General features: G+C 48.5%; 1 protein-coding gene across 1 annotated transcript; it reads left to right on the top strand.

Annotated features, from left to right (window-relative positions):
* Positions 1–17: 17 nt before the first annotated feature.
* LOC130382970 (intraflagellar transport protein 43 homolog A-like) lies at positions 18–17099 on the top strand. Its single transcript, XM_056590940.1, has 9 exons — positions 18–302; positions 1310–1408; positions 4851–4921; positions 7678–7713; positions 8505–8551; positions 14883–14955; positions 15872–15947; positions 16138–16200; positions 16773–17099. The coding sequence occupies exons 1-9, from the start codon at positions 258–260 to the stop codon at positions 16884–16886; spliced, it is 624 nt and encodes a 207-aa protein (XP_056446915.1). The 5' UTR covers positions 18–257; the 3' UTR covers positions 16887–17099.
* The last annotated feature ends 1468 nt before the right edge of the window (positions 17100–18567 follow it).

The raw sequence follows: 18567 nt of genomic DNA, 5'->3' as shown, positions 1-18567 counted from the left end.
GTGGAGGCAAAAAACAGAGCAAACCTGTACCGATCATATCAGCACTGTGGTTCTTAAATGCTTTTAAAACAATGTTTACAAAATAGTTTGCGCAATTTTGGAGTTGTTTAATTAATGATGGAAATAAACCATCTATTCTTGTCTGCTCATGAATCGCCGAACGTGCCTCTCCTCCTGATTGGCGTAACTATGGATACCGTTGCTATGTGACGCTTGTTCCTCCAGGAAGACGCTAGTTCGCTAGCTCGCAGGACAACATGGAAGACAGCTTTCAGCTAGGAGACAATGGAGTTGTGAAAAGTGTGAGTTCTACATACTCTTGTCATAGTTCGCCGCACTGTTGGTTCTTTTTGCTTCTAGTTCGCTTTAGGCGTTTAAATGATACCCACGACATGTTGGCTGTGTTATGCTAGCTGCTAACCATAGCCTAGGTTGCTATGAAGGTTAGGCTAAGTGCAAGAATGCGAATGACAGAAACACCAAAGATACTTTTCTTCTGTTTGCATTCTTGGAGGGAGATACTTTATCACCGTTCTTATTTAAATGAACACCGACTGTGCTTATTGTCTGTTGACCACCTTCGATACCGTTATTCTATAATCTATATAATAAGCTGAGACCAGGCACTGTGGTCCAGATATCTCATCTCACTGTTGTTCTGCAACCCATGTGCTTGTGTGTAGTGCATGTGTGTCGTTTTTGTGGGTAGTGTTTGTGTGTAGAGACGTGATGGCCTCACGTTAAATCAAGAAGCAGAAGAGGGACGTCACTGCTTTGCGTTTTTCCTCTAGCTGCGGATGGGGTCAGCTGGGCAGGGGGCACTAACAAAACAACGCGTCTAAAAATCATTATCTAACGGGCGTCTCTCAGGTTATTGCATTCTGCTACATGTAGTAGTAACAAATGTATATGAATGCAATGGCGTTATATTTTATATTCTGAAAATGAGCCGCATCCATCCCCAAGTTAGCCCCCACTAGGGCAGTATATAAATGTTCAAAGTATATTGCCTTCTTTATGGTAATAAATGGCTTCTTTGATCCCTTCTACACATTACTAAATAAAGGATTTATTTTAAATTGAGTTATTGCTTACAGAAATGAATCAATGAAACATTTTCTTTTACGTTTGGAATATTCCCTTTGCTGTTCAATAAATCTAAATAGCAAAAGTTATGTTTGCTTGTGATTGCTTCTTGGGACTGGACTAGAATAATATGTGTTTTCTTTGAGTTGAGTTGTACCTAGTTGCTAAGTTATAACCAAGCCACTGTTTGTGTTGTTTCTCCCATCTTGGTGAATTCCTTCAGGTTGCGAAGACAGGCCGCAGGGCCCGGCAAGCCGCAGAGCAAACCCCCGTCGATGAGTCCCGTCCCCTCCGAAAGTCCTCCTCCACCTCTGCTGGAGAGGTAGGCGGTCACACCTTCATTGGTGGATTAGTGTCATGTGACTTGTGGTCAAGATTTCACTTCAGAGTTAAAAGTAATCATGTCTGATTTTGCTTTTCTTCCATGCATGGTTTCAAGGACGAGGAGGATGTAGGTAGCGTGACTGAAACGGTGAATTGTAGCTTGAATTGTCTTTCTAGAGCTTCAGTAAATGGCTTTATACCATCGACAACATGTCAGAGCATTCCACTCCTTCCTTGTTTTTATTTTTCGGTCCGCTGATATTCAGACTTCTTTTAAATGCTTCTCAAATTTCAAGGTGAATTTTCTATATGGCTTAATCTACTCCGTAAGTCTCTACCTGGCTATTGATGGTATAAAGTTACAAAGCAGTAGTCATGGTGTTTGCTACCTTCTTCAGAAGAAATCCTCTTCATGATCATCACACTAAGCCTCTTCAAAGTCGTCCTATTGTGTATTGTGTATGTGTCCAAATGTAATACCAGGAGACCAATTCTTACTGCATACTTAGGCTTGGCTTGTCAACCTATTGAACTCTGATGAAGTCTCAGCCCATGTATAGTCCTAAAATAGTGCCCCGCTATCCTAATCTAGATATGGGCAGAAGCTCTTGTGTTGTAAAAAACTATTCATAAACTCCCTGCCATGCCTCTGTGTCGGCTGGTATAGCAGAGCAGCATCGTTCCTGCCGCCAAATCATGGTAGCCATGTGACGGCTTAATAAAGTACACAGAAATGTCTTCCGTCCAGGTGCCCTTAAGTCATTTCTGTTCTATTACAAGATGTCCTGCCAACAATTCATTGGTTAAGTATTATGATACCTGTGTACAATGTCTCGCCCTTTTTAGCTTATTGTATGTGCTGTGTATGTAACTGTGAACCATAGTTACACACCTGATGCTTTGGACCGTACTAAAGTTTAAACATGGTTACATCAAACACCATCGTGGCTTCCTGCGACAATATAGAGCCCTTCCGGTGATTGGCGCTCAGAGAAACTCCACGTCAGATGGGGGCGCTGACAGTTCCCCCAAACACAATTTTTTAATGCAGACCAAATTGGCAAACAAAACCGCCTTTTTTTTTTGCTTCCATAATTGGTAAGTCATCATGAAATTCTCTCACATGAGTGAAGGCATTAAACTACCTCACGACGTTCCCTCCCTGCCCCACGCTGGCATACTGCGAGCCAGCCAACATTCCCGAAAGCAAGAAGAATGAATTCCAGCAATACTTGGGCTGTGTGCTAACGTTCCCAAATTAGGCCAACTTCCCTAATGTAAGAACAGTATTCCCGCGCCCTCTCTGACCCGCTGCAATACATGCAATACATTTTTCGAGAATGTCGTGGGACTTGGGGAAGTTTATTTGTAGACTTCGTTCATCAGTGCGGGCCCTCTAAAATACCCAACTGATTGGCCACATTCTTGACATCCTTTCAAGACAGAAGGAACGACAGGCTCAATTATTTTCACTTATTTCGTAGGGTTCGACAACCGCAAATGTCTGTCCCCAGAGAGATTGTCGGAGGATCCAAAATTAGGGAAGAGGAAGGCTGAGCTAATTGCTCGAGCCTCCGATTCCATTTAACCAGGGTTATTTAGCATCATATTTGGGCATGGAGTGTATTGGCCACATCATCCTTGTTGACTGGATACTCTGCATGCCACAACATTCAGACTAATTGATCAATGTGATCATTTATTCTGCTACTAAAAGCTGTACTACGTAAATGTTTCTTTAGGTTCGAAGAACTGTTTCTCTTCAGTTGCCTGGTGATATTGTATTGATTTATTCATAGTCTTGGTCAGCAATTCAAATGAATGAAACTGCTTTAATTAAACATTATAGCCTAATAGGTTCACTTCAAAGTGAGTCATCAATTAGGCATCGATGTAAATCTTGACTATGCTATTATATAGGTTTGTTAAGTACCCTTTGCATAGCACTCTACAGGTTTCTTCTTTTAATCACCCCTATTGCTTTTTTCAAGATTTAATTACTAATTGCTTGAATTTGTGGATTTATCCCGTCTTGGCTGTTCGGTTCAGCAGCAACATGCAAGCAATCCACTAGAGTAGGCCTCCCCTCGGCGTGTCCCACTCACTTCCTCCTGACATTCAGATTTATAAATGAGTTTAGTGAAGGGGCTAGCCATGAGAGATTATTTCCTATTTCATGTTGAACGAAAGAAATTCTTTCTGGCCACTTTGTCCTCCGCAGACCCAATTTGGAAATGAGAAATGTTGTGCTCGCTGCTAATGCATTTGTCCAGCGCCCGCCCCGAGCATGCTCTGTGGAATTCATTCATTCAAGTGGCGTTCTGCGAGCCCAGCCAGCCCCCGGACCGCCATGCAAACTCAATGGACTATTTTCAGCGCTATGTCGGAATCAAAGAATGAGGAGAGGCGGGCTCTTTCGGTTGTTGTTCTTGCTGCAGAGCTATTTTAGGTCAAACTCTGCAGCCCCCCCTGACCGTTGTTTGTGTGACAGTTCCCACACTCTTTCTCCCCATGTGTGCGTGCGCTGAGATTGAGTAGCATTGAAAACCACAATAAACAACACAATGGTCTCCATATAGCCCCGACTGTGGAGCTGCACTCACCAGCCAGCAGTGTTTGTGTAACTTATGTTCAGTATTGTAAGTATGCAACAATGGGTTGTGAACCCTTTTTATAATAGTGAAGTAAAAGTTTAACTCTATCGACCGAGTACAATGTCTTAATTATCTGAGGGAGGCTGTGAAGCTCGATTTCCATCCTTGCACACGGTTGTGCATCAGACTTATGAGAAAGCCAACCTGGGTGGGCTAAGTTTTGAACCTTTTGTTCTCTGTGTCCTTTTTGTTTATAAATCAATCATTTAAAACAAATCATTTTATACAGTCTGTGTGCTGGTGTGGGTGTGTGTGCTTGATGTGATTCTTTACCCTTGCAATATGAAATCTTAAGTTCTCCTTTTTGAAGTAGCACTGTGTACAAGTCTTAGTTTATTCAATGATTCACTTTGAATTCAGCTCTCGTTCAGCTCAGGCTAACCAGAACAGACTGATCCTAAGCCAGAGGTCAGAATTGACATTACCTATCAGAGCTGGGCGCGTATGTATGATTATTTATGAAGTTGTATTATAAATAATACATCTAAATATACGCCGGGGGCATAATTAAGCCCCTAACCCTGGCAGGGATGAAGCCACGATCCACCAGTGGAGCTTCACAAGACCATAGCATAATTTACCTCTGCATACGGAACTAACCAGATCCAGGACGGATGTCCTCATGGAACTAATACATTTCACATCATTCACGTATCGGCATGTCGACTCTTCCTGTCCGACGTCATTCGACACGTTACACAGTGCTCCTTCAAAGGAAACTGGGACCGACAATGCTGTACCTGAACATGAGCATGGTTGTTTCCTAATGCCGCTCCTTCCTTCCAGGCGGGCCCTCCGAAGTCCGTCCGCAGGCAGGGCGGCTGGGCCGAGGACAGCTCTGGAGCCGGTTCTGCCAAGTGAGTCTGGTTCCCTTTGATGAATAACCAACTTGATCCTTTTGTGGTATTGTGTTTGTTTCGGGTTAGGTATTACTCAGAGAGTGGTAAATGTTCAACCCGCGGTTTATTCAGAGACACAAGGTAAACAAGCGTGTGTTCTGGAGGTGGTTCATGAAGCATCTCTCGATCTCTCGAGGTAAGAATTCAGTTTATTTTAGAAGTGACCGGAATGGTCATAAACCACACCTACAGGTTTTAATTTACCCAGGTAAGCCTTCGGCCCGTCTTGGCTTGGGGGGGCATGTTTGTAGTGTCTGACCGATCTTCAAACTCATGGGACTGTATAGGGTGTTGTGTTGGCCACTATGTGTAGAGGAAGCTATTCATAACTTGTGTACGCTCTACAAATGTGTTGTCCAATGATGTAATGATGTTCGCTTGAATCATGTGTTCTAAATAAAGCATAGACTAAAATAATTTACATCATCTTACCCCTTCGCTTGCACCCAGGTTTGTCAGGCGAAACGCAGGCAAAACAAACCCAAAAAAAGGCGGGAATGCCACGGCGGCTGCAGTGCTGTGTTATTAATGGACCCTCCAATGAGCTTATTTATCAGGGCATATTTGGCAGTGGCGGCGCGGCGAATCAACAAGGTTAGGGGGAGCCTGTCCGGGCGGGCCGCCCGTCATTCGTCTTCATCGGAGGGGGAGCGGGTAATTGACATGGTTAATGCATCAGCCACAGGAGGGCACTGTTAGTCAGCGAGCTACTTCATCACCAGGGGCCCGGGCCACTTAATCACCTCCTGTACCGCCGCTGTCCGCTCTCCTCCACGCAGGAGAGGAGGCCAACGCGCAGCCTTCCTGCCATACGCAGAGGGACAGCCTCTTCGGGATTTGCATAGCAAATATCGGGAGTGGTGGACTAAAACCTGCTGTTTTCTTTTTTTTTTCAATCCGAAAATGATTAAATAGCATGTGGGGAAAAAGCTACAGCAACTTATGATTTCTGTACTGTACTGCTTTCCACTTACTCCTTCTACTCCATGTCTTGTAAAACCTCATACTCTGCGGTATTCTGCATGAAACCCGCAGTATTCTGCAGTTTCCAGCACAGAGAGAGAGAGAGAGAGAGAGAGAGAGAGAGAGAGGGAGCTCAATAGGTCTTGGTTTTCTACCAGTGAAGGTCAGGGAGTCGCTCACCCTGCGTTCGTGTCACCCCGACGTGATTCCTCCGCTCAAGGAGATTGAAGTGCAGGAAGTGTTAAACAAAGTTTTTTTTCTATCCGTGCATTGATCCTCTGTAAAACAAAGTAAGTAATGGCCCCCACCGGAGCGGACAAGGTCCCTCTCCTCAATGTCACCCCTCGTGCTCAATCAGGCCAGCCCTCCTTGCTCCTAATCCCGGCGCCGAAATCCCCGGATTTGTCGATCTATCACTCCTAATTGACACTAAATGATCTGTCGGTTTATTGATGAACCTTTGAAGCCGGGTTGTCACAATATATTTTATCCCTACCAACTTTTCTTTTTTTCCTTCCCCCAGACAGTTTTCGCCGTGTCTGTCACCTCAGCGTACATGAGTCTTAATCAAGGCAGCGCTAATGTTCCTTTAAGTGCCGTCACCCTCCGCCCCCTAGCCAGGACACCGGGCCAAGGGCGGCTGCAGGTGGCCCAAGCCACCCTTCCCGGTGGGACGCTACGAGCACGTTGTTATAGGCCTAAAGCGAGGGCAAGAGAGGGGGATTGGGTTGTTTTTGGTTTTTGGTTTTGTCAATTCTCACATTTTTTTGGTAAAGGAAAATGTAAAATCCATCCATGAATTTTTGGCGATTTAGATCTGGGAATTTTGATCAATCGAAGGCTCTTGGGCAGGGATGTTGTCCTGCGTTCCAACCAGCCACGACTGATCTTGGGCAGGGATGTTGTCCTGCGTTCCAACCAGCCACGACTGATTTTAAACCATTCACCCCAGATTCTAATTTATAATGTAAACTTGAATGGCTCTATCAGCTTGCATTTTGGCAGCTTATCTTCATTTAAAGAATGCATACAAATGTTGAGCTTAAAGAAGAATATATGAACTGTTTGATATAGTTTACCTTTAATACCAGTAGGGGGCAGTAGCTAACCAGGAGAGTAAGCAGAATAAATATATCGCAATATATATAAAATAAATGAAAGAATTAGAAAGGGGCTAGGGTTTTGACCTGACAACCATACACATCAATAAACAGTTTATTAAGCTTCTTATGATTTTAATTGGTACATTTTCAGTAATAAGTAACGCTATTTAAATGAACTGTTGGGTGCTGCCTCGTTTGTTTCTTCTTTGATTTAAATTAAATGATGTGGACATTTCGTTTTGGGGAACTCGTGTTTTATTTAACAAGACAAACCAACAACAGAAAATGAAGCGATTTGTCAAAGGGCGAAAAGGCAATTATTTGGGGCTAGGTTTTCCTCAGTCAAGCTGGCCAGTGCACATAGAGAGAGGTCTGGAGATAGCATTGTTGGGTGGCTAGTAGATGGGGTAGAGACATGAAGAGGATTCAACCATATAAACTCATTACTGTGCCCTACCCTACCATGAGCAGTATTATCAATAAAAGAAAGAAGCTGTTGAGTTTTAAAACAATGTGGGGGGGTTGTCATTCTCCAAATTATTTTACGCATCAGCGTTTCTTTCTCCTGGAGGTGTTTTTTATTTCTGATTAATCAGACGTTTCGGTTTGGTTTTATTGATGTTTGTCTATTAATTGTCATCACTCCAGATCCTCCAGAAGACCAGCGTTGGAGGACCAGGAGGAGTGAGTAGCTCCCATGTGTCTTTATCATCCCAGAGAACCGCTGATTGGATGGAATGCTGGATTTAGTTTCCGCGCGGGATGGAATAATTACTTAATTTGTGTGTTTCTTTGTTCGTCGTTTCGTCGTTTCCCCTGTCGCCGTAAAGTGCAAATTGGGGGGCAGTACTCTAAAAATCGTCCTTGGTTACAACTAATCCTCGCCTTCCAAGAAAAATCACTTAACATGATTAAAAAACAAGGGGGAAAAAAACACAACAGCACAAGCGTGACTGACTTGTCACCACTTTCATTGCTGTTGGGAGCCAACTCCTCATTTTCATGCATTTTTTTCGTTTCACTCCCTGCTGTCATTGGGGGCACTGGAGTACATATCTCTGGAAGTAGAGGCTGGGGTGCTTTAGAGGACATGGTGGTCTGTGTATCGCACCAAACAAGCTTCACACACATTTTGCTGCTGTCCTATTCAGTAAAAGTCCCTCAGATGTACCCGACTTCGTCCTATCACATTGCGTAATTGCAAAGCTTTGTATTTATTTAATACATTATTCTTGATCCATTCTGAAACAAACAAAGGCGATCCCACCCTGTCCCACACAGAGTCCCATAGCAGCGTAGCGAGGGACAGGCAAGTGTCATTCAGCCTTTCACCGACGGAGAGCCTTCTCTCCGTCTCGTGACAGGACAGAGAAGAGGGATGATCAGCTGGGATGGCAGCTCTTTCTATTTTTGGGGGGATTCAATTTATGTAATGTTTGAATTAACACACACTTTAAAACTTCCCGTGTCCATAGCCGACGCCTGCAGCCACAGACCCCCCACGGCTCGGACGACGAAGGAGGTGAGGGGCCCGCTGCCTGTGTCTGCTCGGGTTAAGGAGGTTGAAGCTTCTGGTCCCCCCCAGTCCTGCTTTAGTCTGCTGGGAATCAAGCAGATTCAAGCAGCGGCACTCACATCACTGCTACGAAAGGCCCTCTGAAGCCTTTCGTCTCTGGTCACCTGGTCCTTTTGTTTAAATGTTAACGTTTTATTAGGTCTTTATTTAGAATTGCAAAAACGCTAAAAGGGTGGTTAATAACATTGGCCGAACGACGAAAGATGTAAGCACATTTTGATTGATGTGTCTGTGTGTGTGTTGTGTTTTGTGTGTTGTGTGTGTGTGTGTGTGTGTGTAATTGATGACTTATTCGTAGAAGTACCCGAGTCCACAGAAAACCCTGCAGTAATAAGAAGGCAAAATCTCTGGTTTCACCCTGGGCTCTTTCCACCTCGACATTGACACAGTGACCACTAGCCACTAACACACATTTACACACACACATCTACACACACATTTACAGACACACATTTACACACATACATTTACACACACATCGACACAAACACATTTACACACACAATTCGGCACAGACATCTACACACACACACACACACACACACACATCTACACACACACAAATTGACACACACACATTGACACACCCACATTAACACACGCTTTAGCCTGAGCACTGCTCTCCCGGGGGGGGCACCCTAAGGGCCCCGACTCTCCGCACCACAAACAATGTCGGGAGGGAGAGGAGGGGGTCGTTCCAACAAAGCGTTGCTGGGGATAATTGTTCTGTTCTCCGGCCAGCCGCGGCAGGGGAAATAAGAGAGAGAGCAGCACACTGGCAGCCCAGTTCCCCTTGTTGAATGACCGGCGGTATATATATATGATATACATGAGACAATGTAGAACGTTATTGTTGAATGACCGGCGGTATATATATATATGATATACATGAGACAATGTAGAACGTTATTGTTGAATGACCGGCGGTATATATATATATGATATACATGCGACAATGTAGAACGTTATTGTTTAAAGACCGGCGATATATATATATGATATACATGAGACAATGTAGAACGTTATTGTTGAATGACCGGCGATATATATATATATGATATACATGAGACAATGTAGAACGTTATTGTTGAATGACCGGCGGTATATATATATATGATATACATGAGACAATGTAGAACGTTATTGTTGAAAGACTGGCGATATATATATATATGATATACATGAGACACTGAATAACGTTATTGTTGAAAGACTGGCGGTATATACATATGGTATACATGTGACAATGTAGAATGTTATTGTTGAAAGACTGGCGGTATATGGTATACATGAGACAATGTAGAACGTTATTGTTGAAAGACCGGCGGTATATACATATGATATACATGAGACAATGTAGAACGTTATTGTTGAAAGACCGGCGGTATATACATATGATATACATGAGACACCATACAGGAATAACATTATTGCAAGCCCTACAGTATGTACCATATGCAAGATATGCCTTACTCAATTATGATGACATTTAACAGCATTACTCAGAGATGTGTCTCAATGTACATTTGAAGTTACCCGACAACATGTTAATATTCTGGGATGGACTTAATATATTTAGTAATTATAGGCTACTCGAATTTAATTTATGTGTCAGTATTATTAGTATAGATTGTGAGTATTTAATATAAATTCATATAAGGTTAATAAGGATGCAATAATGCATTACAACAGTGTGGTGTTGAGTGGAATTCCAAAACGATTCCAAAACGAAAACATAGATCTTTCAGTTTTTCCTAAATGAGAAGCTCTGACTCTCACTCGATCCTCACACACATTTCCTATTTTGATTCTAAATGAAATCCTCACGGGAGTCATTTCGCCGCACGCTCCCCGTTTTGTTCCTCTCTGTTAATATCACAGATATAAAGTAAAAAATAAATAAATCTTGGCTGTGAAAACTGTGTGGTGGTGTGCGCTGGTTGAAAGGACCAGTCCACCGGCAAGGCGCGGCCCTCTCCCAGTCCCCCGCTGCTGGGGAGATTACTACTCTGTGGAGGGAGACCTCTTAATACAGACCTGGAGGCAGGGGCAGTGGAAATTACAGTGCTGAGGGTTAGTGAGATAGCCCCTGCGATCTTGATTGTGTCCCTACCCTTATCCCTTATGTCCACCGGCTACAAGGAGGGAGAGAGAGAGGGAGAGAGAGAGAGAGAGAGAGAGAGAGAGAGAGAGAGAGAGAGAGAGAGAGAGAGAGAGAGAGAGAGAGAGAGAGAGAGAGAGAGAGAGAGAGAGAGAGAGAGAGAGAGAGAGAGAGAGAGAGAGAGAGAGAGAGAGTGTTGGGGGGGGGGGGGAGGCATGCCCTATCCCCTGCTTCCATCTCACCATGGGCTGGCCCCTCAGCCTCTGCTTCCCCTGTCACTTAAAATAGCAGCGCTATCACAAACACACTCATCTGTTTCTTGTCTCCCTCTCTCTTTCTTTCCCCCTCTCCTCGTCCTGGATCCGTAGCATGGCGTCCCATAAGGCTTCCAATTGGATTCTGTGACTAGGCAATCATGTGACGGATATACCCATCCCCCACCCCCCCCTACTTGCTTAGATTACAGGAGCCCCGCTGATGTAGCAGGGTCCCCCCCCCCCCCCCCTTTAAAGAGGTAGAGTGAGACTGGGGCCGAGTGCTCACCGGGCCCGGGGAGGGTCGACATCCTCCAGCAAATGATCCCCTTCTGATATTTACATGCTCGGGCGAAGGGGGAAAGCGGAGCGCCGGCGACGCGTAACAAGGACACGCCCGTGCCGCTCGCCGCCTCACAGAGCAACCTTGATGGACGTCCAGCAGGTGACAAGGAGCCCCACCCCCCCCCCCCCCCCCCCCAATGTGTCTTTCCTGATCAAGTTGCCCTTTGGAATCAGGAAAAAACCCAAAGCAGCTTGTTTGGAGCGGGCACTGCCGCCCCTGCTGACCTGCGGTAATAGGGTGGATTTGAAGCTCATTTCAAAATGTTGTCCTCTTTTTTTATTTTTTTTTCTCTCCCACTTAATAATAGAGTTTGCATATAGAAGGCGGTGTGGCCCCCGCTGCTTAACATTGAACCCTGATAGAATTGTGTTGATGGTGCATTATCGGCCAGAGCGGGCCGAGGGGGGGGGGGGGGGGGGAGACAGGGGGAGACAACCCAGGAAGCTATTTGCAAGGGGCTGGACGCGCGGCTTTTTGATGTCATTGCACTAAGACCATTAAATTTGATTGGGGGTCCGGGGGGGCCAGATTGTGCTGAACACGCTGCTTTGTAAATGAGAGGACAAAGTGTCACGGGGGCCCTCATGAATATGAAATACCCGTGCCTGCATTTATTTGGATATCAGAAACACAGATGAATCTTGTCAGCGGCTAAACGAGCATGGCATTTTTAATTTTGGGAAATTAGAAAAAGGGGGGGGGGGGGGGGGGGGGACAAAAAAAGGGAAAGGAATAAGTTGGGATCAGATGAGGCTGGTGTTTGATTAAAGGACTGGTGAAGGCTTTCAACCAGTCGCTCTCCACAGCACAGTGTCCATCGGTCCAAAACGCCCACAAGGTTCATATTTGTCCTTTTTTGAAAATTCTACAAAGTAGGGAAAACAAGTGAAAGAATCTCTCCTAAACTGTGGTTTATTTTCCAGAGGTATTTTGAAGGAATAGTAGATATTTTCCCACATCAGATGAGGGCTGCCCGTCTCCTCACCTCCATTTAGCAGCGCTATTGACTTTCCCCGCGGGCCACAGCACTGTGTTTAGAGATTACTGACAACCCTCCCCCTGAAGCCCTCCCCCCCCCTCCCTCTCTGCTCCCCCCTCTCTCTCCTCCACCCCCCCCCCCTGTCCCCCTGTCTCTGTCTCCCCCCTCTCTCTCTCACCTCTCTCCCCACCCCCCTCCCTCTCTGCCCCCCCATCTCTGTCTCCCCCCTCTCTCTCTCTCACCTCTCTCCCCACCCCCCTCCCTCTCTGCCCCCCTCTCTCTCTCTCACCTCTCTCCCCACCCCCCTCCCTCTCTGCCCCCCCATCTCTGTCTCCCCCCTCCTCTCTCGTCTCCCTCAGTCCCCCCTCTGTTTCTCTCCCCCTCTACCTCCGTTATCTCTCCTATACACTTTCTCCAAAAAAAATGCTCCCCCTTTTCCCTGTCGTCCTCCTCCTCCTATCTATTCATCTCTCCCCTAACGTCTCCCTCTCTCCCCCGTCTCTCTCTCCGTGCTCGGCTGGGTTTCCAGGTGGATGTTCTTACGGGAGGACCTGATGTGGTGTGGTGGTGCTCCATCAGTGACGCTCGCTACAGCGATGTACAGGGATGCCGTCGCGTCTCACGTCACCGCGGTCGGATTCCCTGAGTGGAACAAAGGCCTTCCGTTGCCACTTTATTCATTGGTGGAAACGGCCTCGGTTTTTTTACGAACCTCTGGTTTTTATTCAAACCATAGAGGTAATTATTCCGAGTAATTATTCAGCCAAAGAGCAAGGTTATTGCTCACGTGGACAACCTGTGCAGGGCTTCTAAACACATAAGCCCATTATGCCTCTGTTAATTATCCAACACTGAGCTCATCCCCTGATATCCCTCCATGCCGAGTTCATCCTCCACTCCAACCCACGTCGGAACGGGAAAACACCAAAGTTTTCCCTCCCTCTCCCATCCTTCTTGGACGGCGGATCTCTCCCCCTCCCCCCCTCCCCCCCTCCCCCCTCCTCCCCTCCTCCTCTCCTCCTCTCCTCCTCTTCTCCCCTCCTCCCCTCCGCCTCCCCTCCCCCCCTCCTCCTCTCCTCCCCTCCTCTCTCCCCCTCCTCCCCTCCTCCCCTCCTCCTCTCCTCCCCTTCTCCCCTCCTCCCCTCCTCCCTCCTCCTCTCCTCTCCTCCTCTCCTCCCCTCCTCCTCCCCTCCTCTCCTCCTCTCCTCCCCTCCTCCCCTCCTCCTCTCCTCCTCTCCTCCCCTCCTCCCCTCCTCCTCTCCTCCTCTCCTCCACTCCTCCCCTTCTCCCCTCCTTCTCTCTCTTCCTCCCCTCTTCCCTCCTCCCCCACTCCCCTCCCCCTCCTCCCCTCCTGTCCTGTTGCGTTTGGCCAATTAAAGCTGGACCCCACTGTTTGAGCCGCGGGCTGGCGGCCCCGGGCCCCGCCGCCCCTGCCAGGCGGCGCTGTGACTTCCGACCCCACACAGATGGGCCCGGGAGCGGGGAGTGGGGCGCTCCCGCTCGGGGCCGCACGTCGGGGCCCCCGGTACAAGTGGCAGAGTGGACACAGGGGTCGGCCCCGCATGCCTCCGCTGGGTCCTGGGTGGTGGAGATGGTGGAGGAGGCGGTGGTGGTTGTGATGGTGGAGGTGGTAGTGGTTGTGGTGTGATGGTGATGGTGATGCTGACAGGGCCCAAATGCTCGGATAGCAGGTGGAGGCCTGTGCTTTCTGGGGGGGCGGCCCCTGGCCGATGCCCACCCCCATCCACCCCCCCCCCCCATCACAGTGGGGGGGGACTGCCGCCCCCCCCTCCTGAATATTCATGTCCTCATGGCTGTTGTGACAGGGCAGAGCTTATGAGGATGTGGCCATTCTGGAAGTGGGAGCGCAAGGAATGCAGTGCCAGTTTCTGTCCAGATTTACACACACACACAAACACACACGCACACGCACACGCACACACATGCACACACAGTAAGACACACATTTATTTTATTTTCTGAATCACCCGACCACGTTTTCGTGCCCTAGTGCCCCCCGGAGACCTTAATGTGGAGAAGCAAGAATATAACGGACTAACACATTTTAGGTCAGGTCTTTTGGTCTCTACGGTGCGACTTGTTGATCGTATCTTATGGAGACTGTGAACCCCTGGTTTCAGATCAAAACACTTTTTCAGATTGAAAAATGTCTTGTTTTCTTCTAGGAAGGAGGGGTTCTCCCTATGCCAGCGTCGACCCACGTCCACCCTCGCAAACTTTTACACATTTTTACTGAGACTAGTTCCGACTTTGTGTTTGAGTGTGATAATATCCGTGCATGCAGTGATGTTGTGTATAAAAAGCACCACACACCATGGCGTTATACTGCAAGTATCAAAGGAGCTTCACCCTCTCTCAGACGTGATCATCACCCTCCTCACTCCTCACTGCTGTCCCTTTGACGAGCTGTGTCCGAAGCAGAGCAGAACTTCCTCAAACCAGTTGACTGAGACGAAACAGCTTCCTCTAATTATAGGAGCGTTGATAAAATAGCGTAGACAACAACGTTGAAGCCCCTCCAAAAAAATAAAAAAAGCCTTTGTGTCCCCCGCCCCTAACCTGCTCCTGTGTTGCAGACATCCCTGTGATCCCGGACCTGGATGAAGTCCAGGAGGAGGACCTCACCATGCAGGTGGCCGCTCCACCGAGGTAGGCCCAACGATGACCTGTCACCAACCGTTCCTCCCTCTGTCTCTGTCTCTGTCTCTGTCTCTGGGTGTGTGTCTGTCTGTCGGTCTCTGTCTCTCTCTCTGTCTCCTCTGACGTGGTCACCGTACCGGGGCCAATCTGCGCCCCTCTCTTCTGACGAGACAGTGCGAGGTTCAAGAGATTTCACTGCCTCACGTATCTCGCCGTTCCCCGTTCCCCGCCACGCAGAGAAAACAGCCGGGGACCGTGATTTATGACCGGTAGGGAACCGGGAACCTTTATGAACCGGGGGGGCCCTGTTTGATTTACAGGCCCCTGAGAGACGTGCGGCCGCCCTCCTGCACGCCGGCCGCTGCGGGAGGACCATGACAGCGGCAGGAGGTTATTAGACCCGGTGTGCGCCCTCCGTGCGAGATAATATCCACATTGAACTCATTGCGGGGGCAATGTAGCGTGTAATACGCAGTAAGTAGGACTGGCATGCGCTGCTAGGCCCCGCCACCACGCCGGGAGCACACCCTCCTTTAATTTCCAAGGCACGGTTAAGCAGCTGGGTTTCAATTTGCGGCGGTTACCTCTTGGCACTGCTCGGCGTCCTCGCTCGCTCTCTCTCCCCCTTGTTCTCTCTTTCTCTCTTGAAGTCTCTTGATCGTTCTCTCTCTCTCTCTCTCTCTCTCTCTCTCTCTCTCTCTCTCTCTCTCTCTCTCTCTCTCTCTCTCTCTCTCTCTCTCTCTCTCTCTCTCTCTCTCTCTCTCTCTCTCTCTCTCTCTCTCTCTCTCTCTTCCCCCCCCCCCCCCGCCCTGTCTCCATCTCTGTCTCCGGCCCTGTCTTCATCCCTTTCTCTTTCTTTGTCTCCATCTCTGTCTCTGTCCCTATCTCTGTCTCCATCTCTGTCTCCGCCTCTCTCTTTCTCCAGCGTCCAAGTGAACCGGGTGATGACCTACAGGGACCTGGACGATGACCTCAGGCACTACTCTCCCTTCCAGACCTTGGTGAGTCCACTTGTTCACGTTCCACATCCTTTTCCCCTCTCGCCTCGCCGGTCTCCCTCGTCTAGGTGATCCTGGTTCCGACGGTCAACGACCCCCCCCCCCCCCCCCCCCCCTTCCTGTTTTGGACCTCCAGTTTCTGCAGGCGTGCTTAAAGGAAAACCTGCACTTTGTTATCCCTCCCCCCCTGCAGGACGGGGAGATAGACCTGAAGCTGCTCACCAAGGTGCTGGCTCAGGAGCAAGAGGTGTGGGAGGTGAGTGGGTGCTGGGGGGGGGGGGTCCTTCAGTAAATATAGCCCCCGGGCCGCCCCCCCGAGGAGAAGACCTTCCAGCTGTTCCTGGGGCACCGGGGGGAGTCGGCTCGCACTGACTCCCAGGCAATCAAGATTTATGATGTGTACATTAAAGCCCTCTGCTCTCCTTCTGCCCCGCTCCTTTCTGCCCCTCGCTCTATCACTTCTCTCTCCGTCCTTTTCACTCTATCGCTCTCACCCGTCACCCCTCCTTGCACTGTCGGTTTCAATGTCTCTCTCTCTCGCTCTCTCTTACTCTCTTTCTCTCCCTGTGCTTCTCTCTCTCGCTCCCTCCATCACTCTCTCTCTATCCCCGTCTCTCTATTTCTCCCCGTCTTTGTCTCTCTCGTGCTCCCCTTATCTTTCGTTTCTCCCTCTCCCCATGTCCCATCTCTGTATCTCTCTTTCGTTATATTCCTGTATTCCTCTCTCTCTCTCTCTCTCTCTCTCTGTCTCTGTCTCTCTCTCTCTCTCTCTCTCTCTCTCTCTCTCTCTCTCTCTCTCTCTCTCTCCCCCCTCACCTCTCTCTTCAGGAGGACGTGGGCTGGGACTGGCATCATCTGTTTACGGAGGTGTCCTCGGAGCTGCTGAGTGAATGGGATCAAGGAGAGAGTGAGGAGCAGGCGCCGCTGCCCGTGGTCAAGTGAGGAGGTGCAGCAGGAGCATGGGGGGCCCTCGACCTCCCCTGAGGAGCAGGAGGCCCCGGGGCCCCTGACCGGAGGGGGGAGGGGATAAGAGGTGCCGACTTTGGTTTCACACGTTATGTTGTTGTTTTTTCCGATCTGTAATTTTTATATATTGTAACATATCTATATTTATACTGTTATATAAATAAAGCTTAAAAATATGAGATTATGCTGCCACTGCCCTTGATTTCAGTGCTGTTTTTTTTAAGCAGTTCAGACAGAAATAGGAGAAAGTTTCTGTATTTAAAAGGTCAATTGGAAAGCTGGCCCAGATAAAATAATGTTGTGTACCGCCGGCATGACCAACCCCCTCATACAAGTCCAAGGTTGATAATGAGCTAAGCTGAAATCCAGTTAATTGTGTTCAAATTAACATTCCTCATCAAGGCCTACAACCTTATTGTTATTGACCGTGCCATTGACTTTATCTTGCAGCACTTCAACAGGAGCGCCCGCTTCTTCACTATTATCTCAAAAGCATTGAACACACTTCTTATTGACACCGAGGGGGATTAGCATACATTATACATTCGACTGGATAAGGCGGTATGGATCTGAAGTCTCTGGTCCAAGATGGCCTCTGGTGTCAGCCTGGCAGCCTCCTCAAAGTTAAAGTGCAACAAATTCCCCTATAAACTATGTTAAGTCACTTCACGTAGCAGGGGAGCCTGTAGCCCGAGTATCGACGCGCTCGTAACGCCGACACACTCCTGACACACGCGCGCCGTGTTTAGTTATCTTCCCTTCCTGTCCGCTTGTGCTCATAAACGCTCGCTGCGGAAACATATCAGCATTCACTGTTGTCCCGGAGTTCATGTGCGCGAATATCAATGCGGGGTCCGCGGCTGTTAGGGAAACAGGTGTAACATTTACAGACAGTGATTGGGTTTCTTCGCGGGGCCGGGAGAGAGGGTCTCATGACATTTTGGGGGAACACACCGGGGTCCTGAAGGACACGGCGCCTTGTTTGTAGAACAGGCTGATTAGAGGCCATCACAAACACATCTTGATTTCCTTTCCGTTTGTTAGGCCCTGGAATTAACTTAATGGAATGTAATGCCTTATCACAAGCGGCGGCGCGCTAGTCGCAGCTCTTGTTGTTACGAGTGTGCCGGAGAATACTGAAACCCGGGGCCGGTCTCTGGTGTGGTTAACGAGAATCTTTGTTTGTCTCCCCATCGCCGCCGCCGCTCACCCAGACAGACACTCTGCGTTTTCTCTCTCTCTCTCTCTCTCTCTCTCGCTCTCTCTCTCTCTCTCGTTCTCGCTCTCGCTCTCGCTCTCTCTCTCTCTCTCTCTCTCTCTCTCTCTCTCTCTCTCTCTCTCTCTCTCGCTCTCTTATTATTTATTTTTTCAAACCGTCTTCCGCGATTGGCTTATTTAGCCGGCCTTAATGAATTCTGCCCATATGCCCGGAGCATCTGCTGCGCTGCCCCTTCCTCCCGCCCCTGCCGAGCTGTGAAGTGCCCATCCATGTAGAGACAACCTCTAGCTGTCTCTCCGGAGAGGCCTGGCCCTGCCACTCCTCCGCCTGGCAGCCGGCCCGGCCCGGCCCGCCGTCTGAGCCCAGGCCGCGGAGCCCGCGTCAGGGCCGCGGACGCTAGATTAGGGCCCGGCCCGTCTCAGGGCTGGGGACCGGGCT

The sequence above is a fragment of the Gadus chalcogrammus genome, chromosome 5, assembly GCF_026213295.1.
Source record: "Gadus chalcogrammus isolate NIFS_2021 chromosome 5, NIFS_Gcha_1.0, whole genome shotgun sequence".
NCBI classification, from domain to species: Eukaryota; Metazoa; Chordata; class Actinopteri; order Gadiformes; family Gadidae; genus Gadus; species Gadus chalcogrammus.
This window is presented reverse-complemented; position numbering and strand designations above follow the sequence as displayed.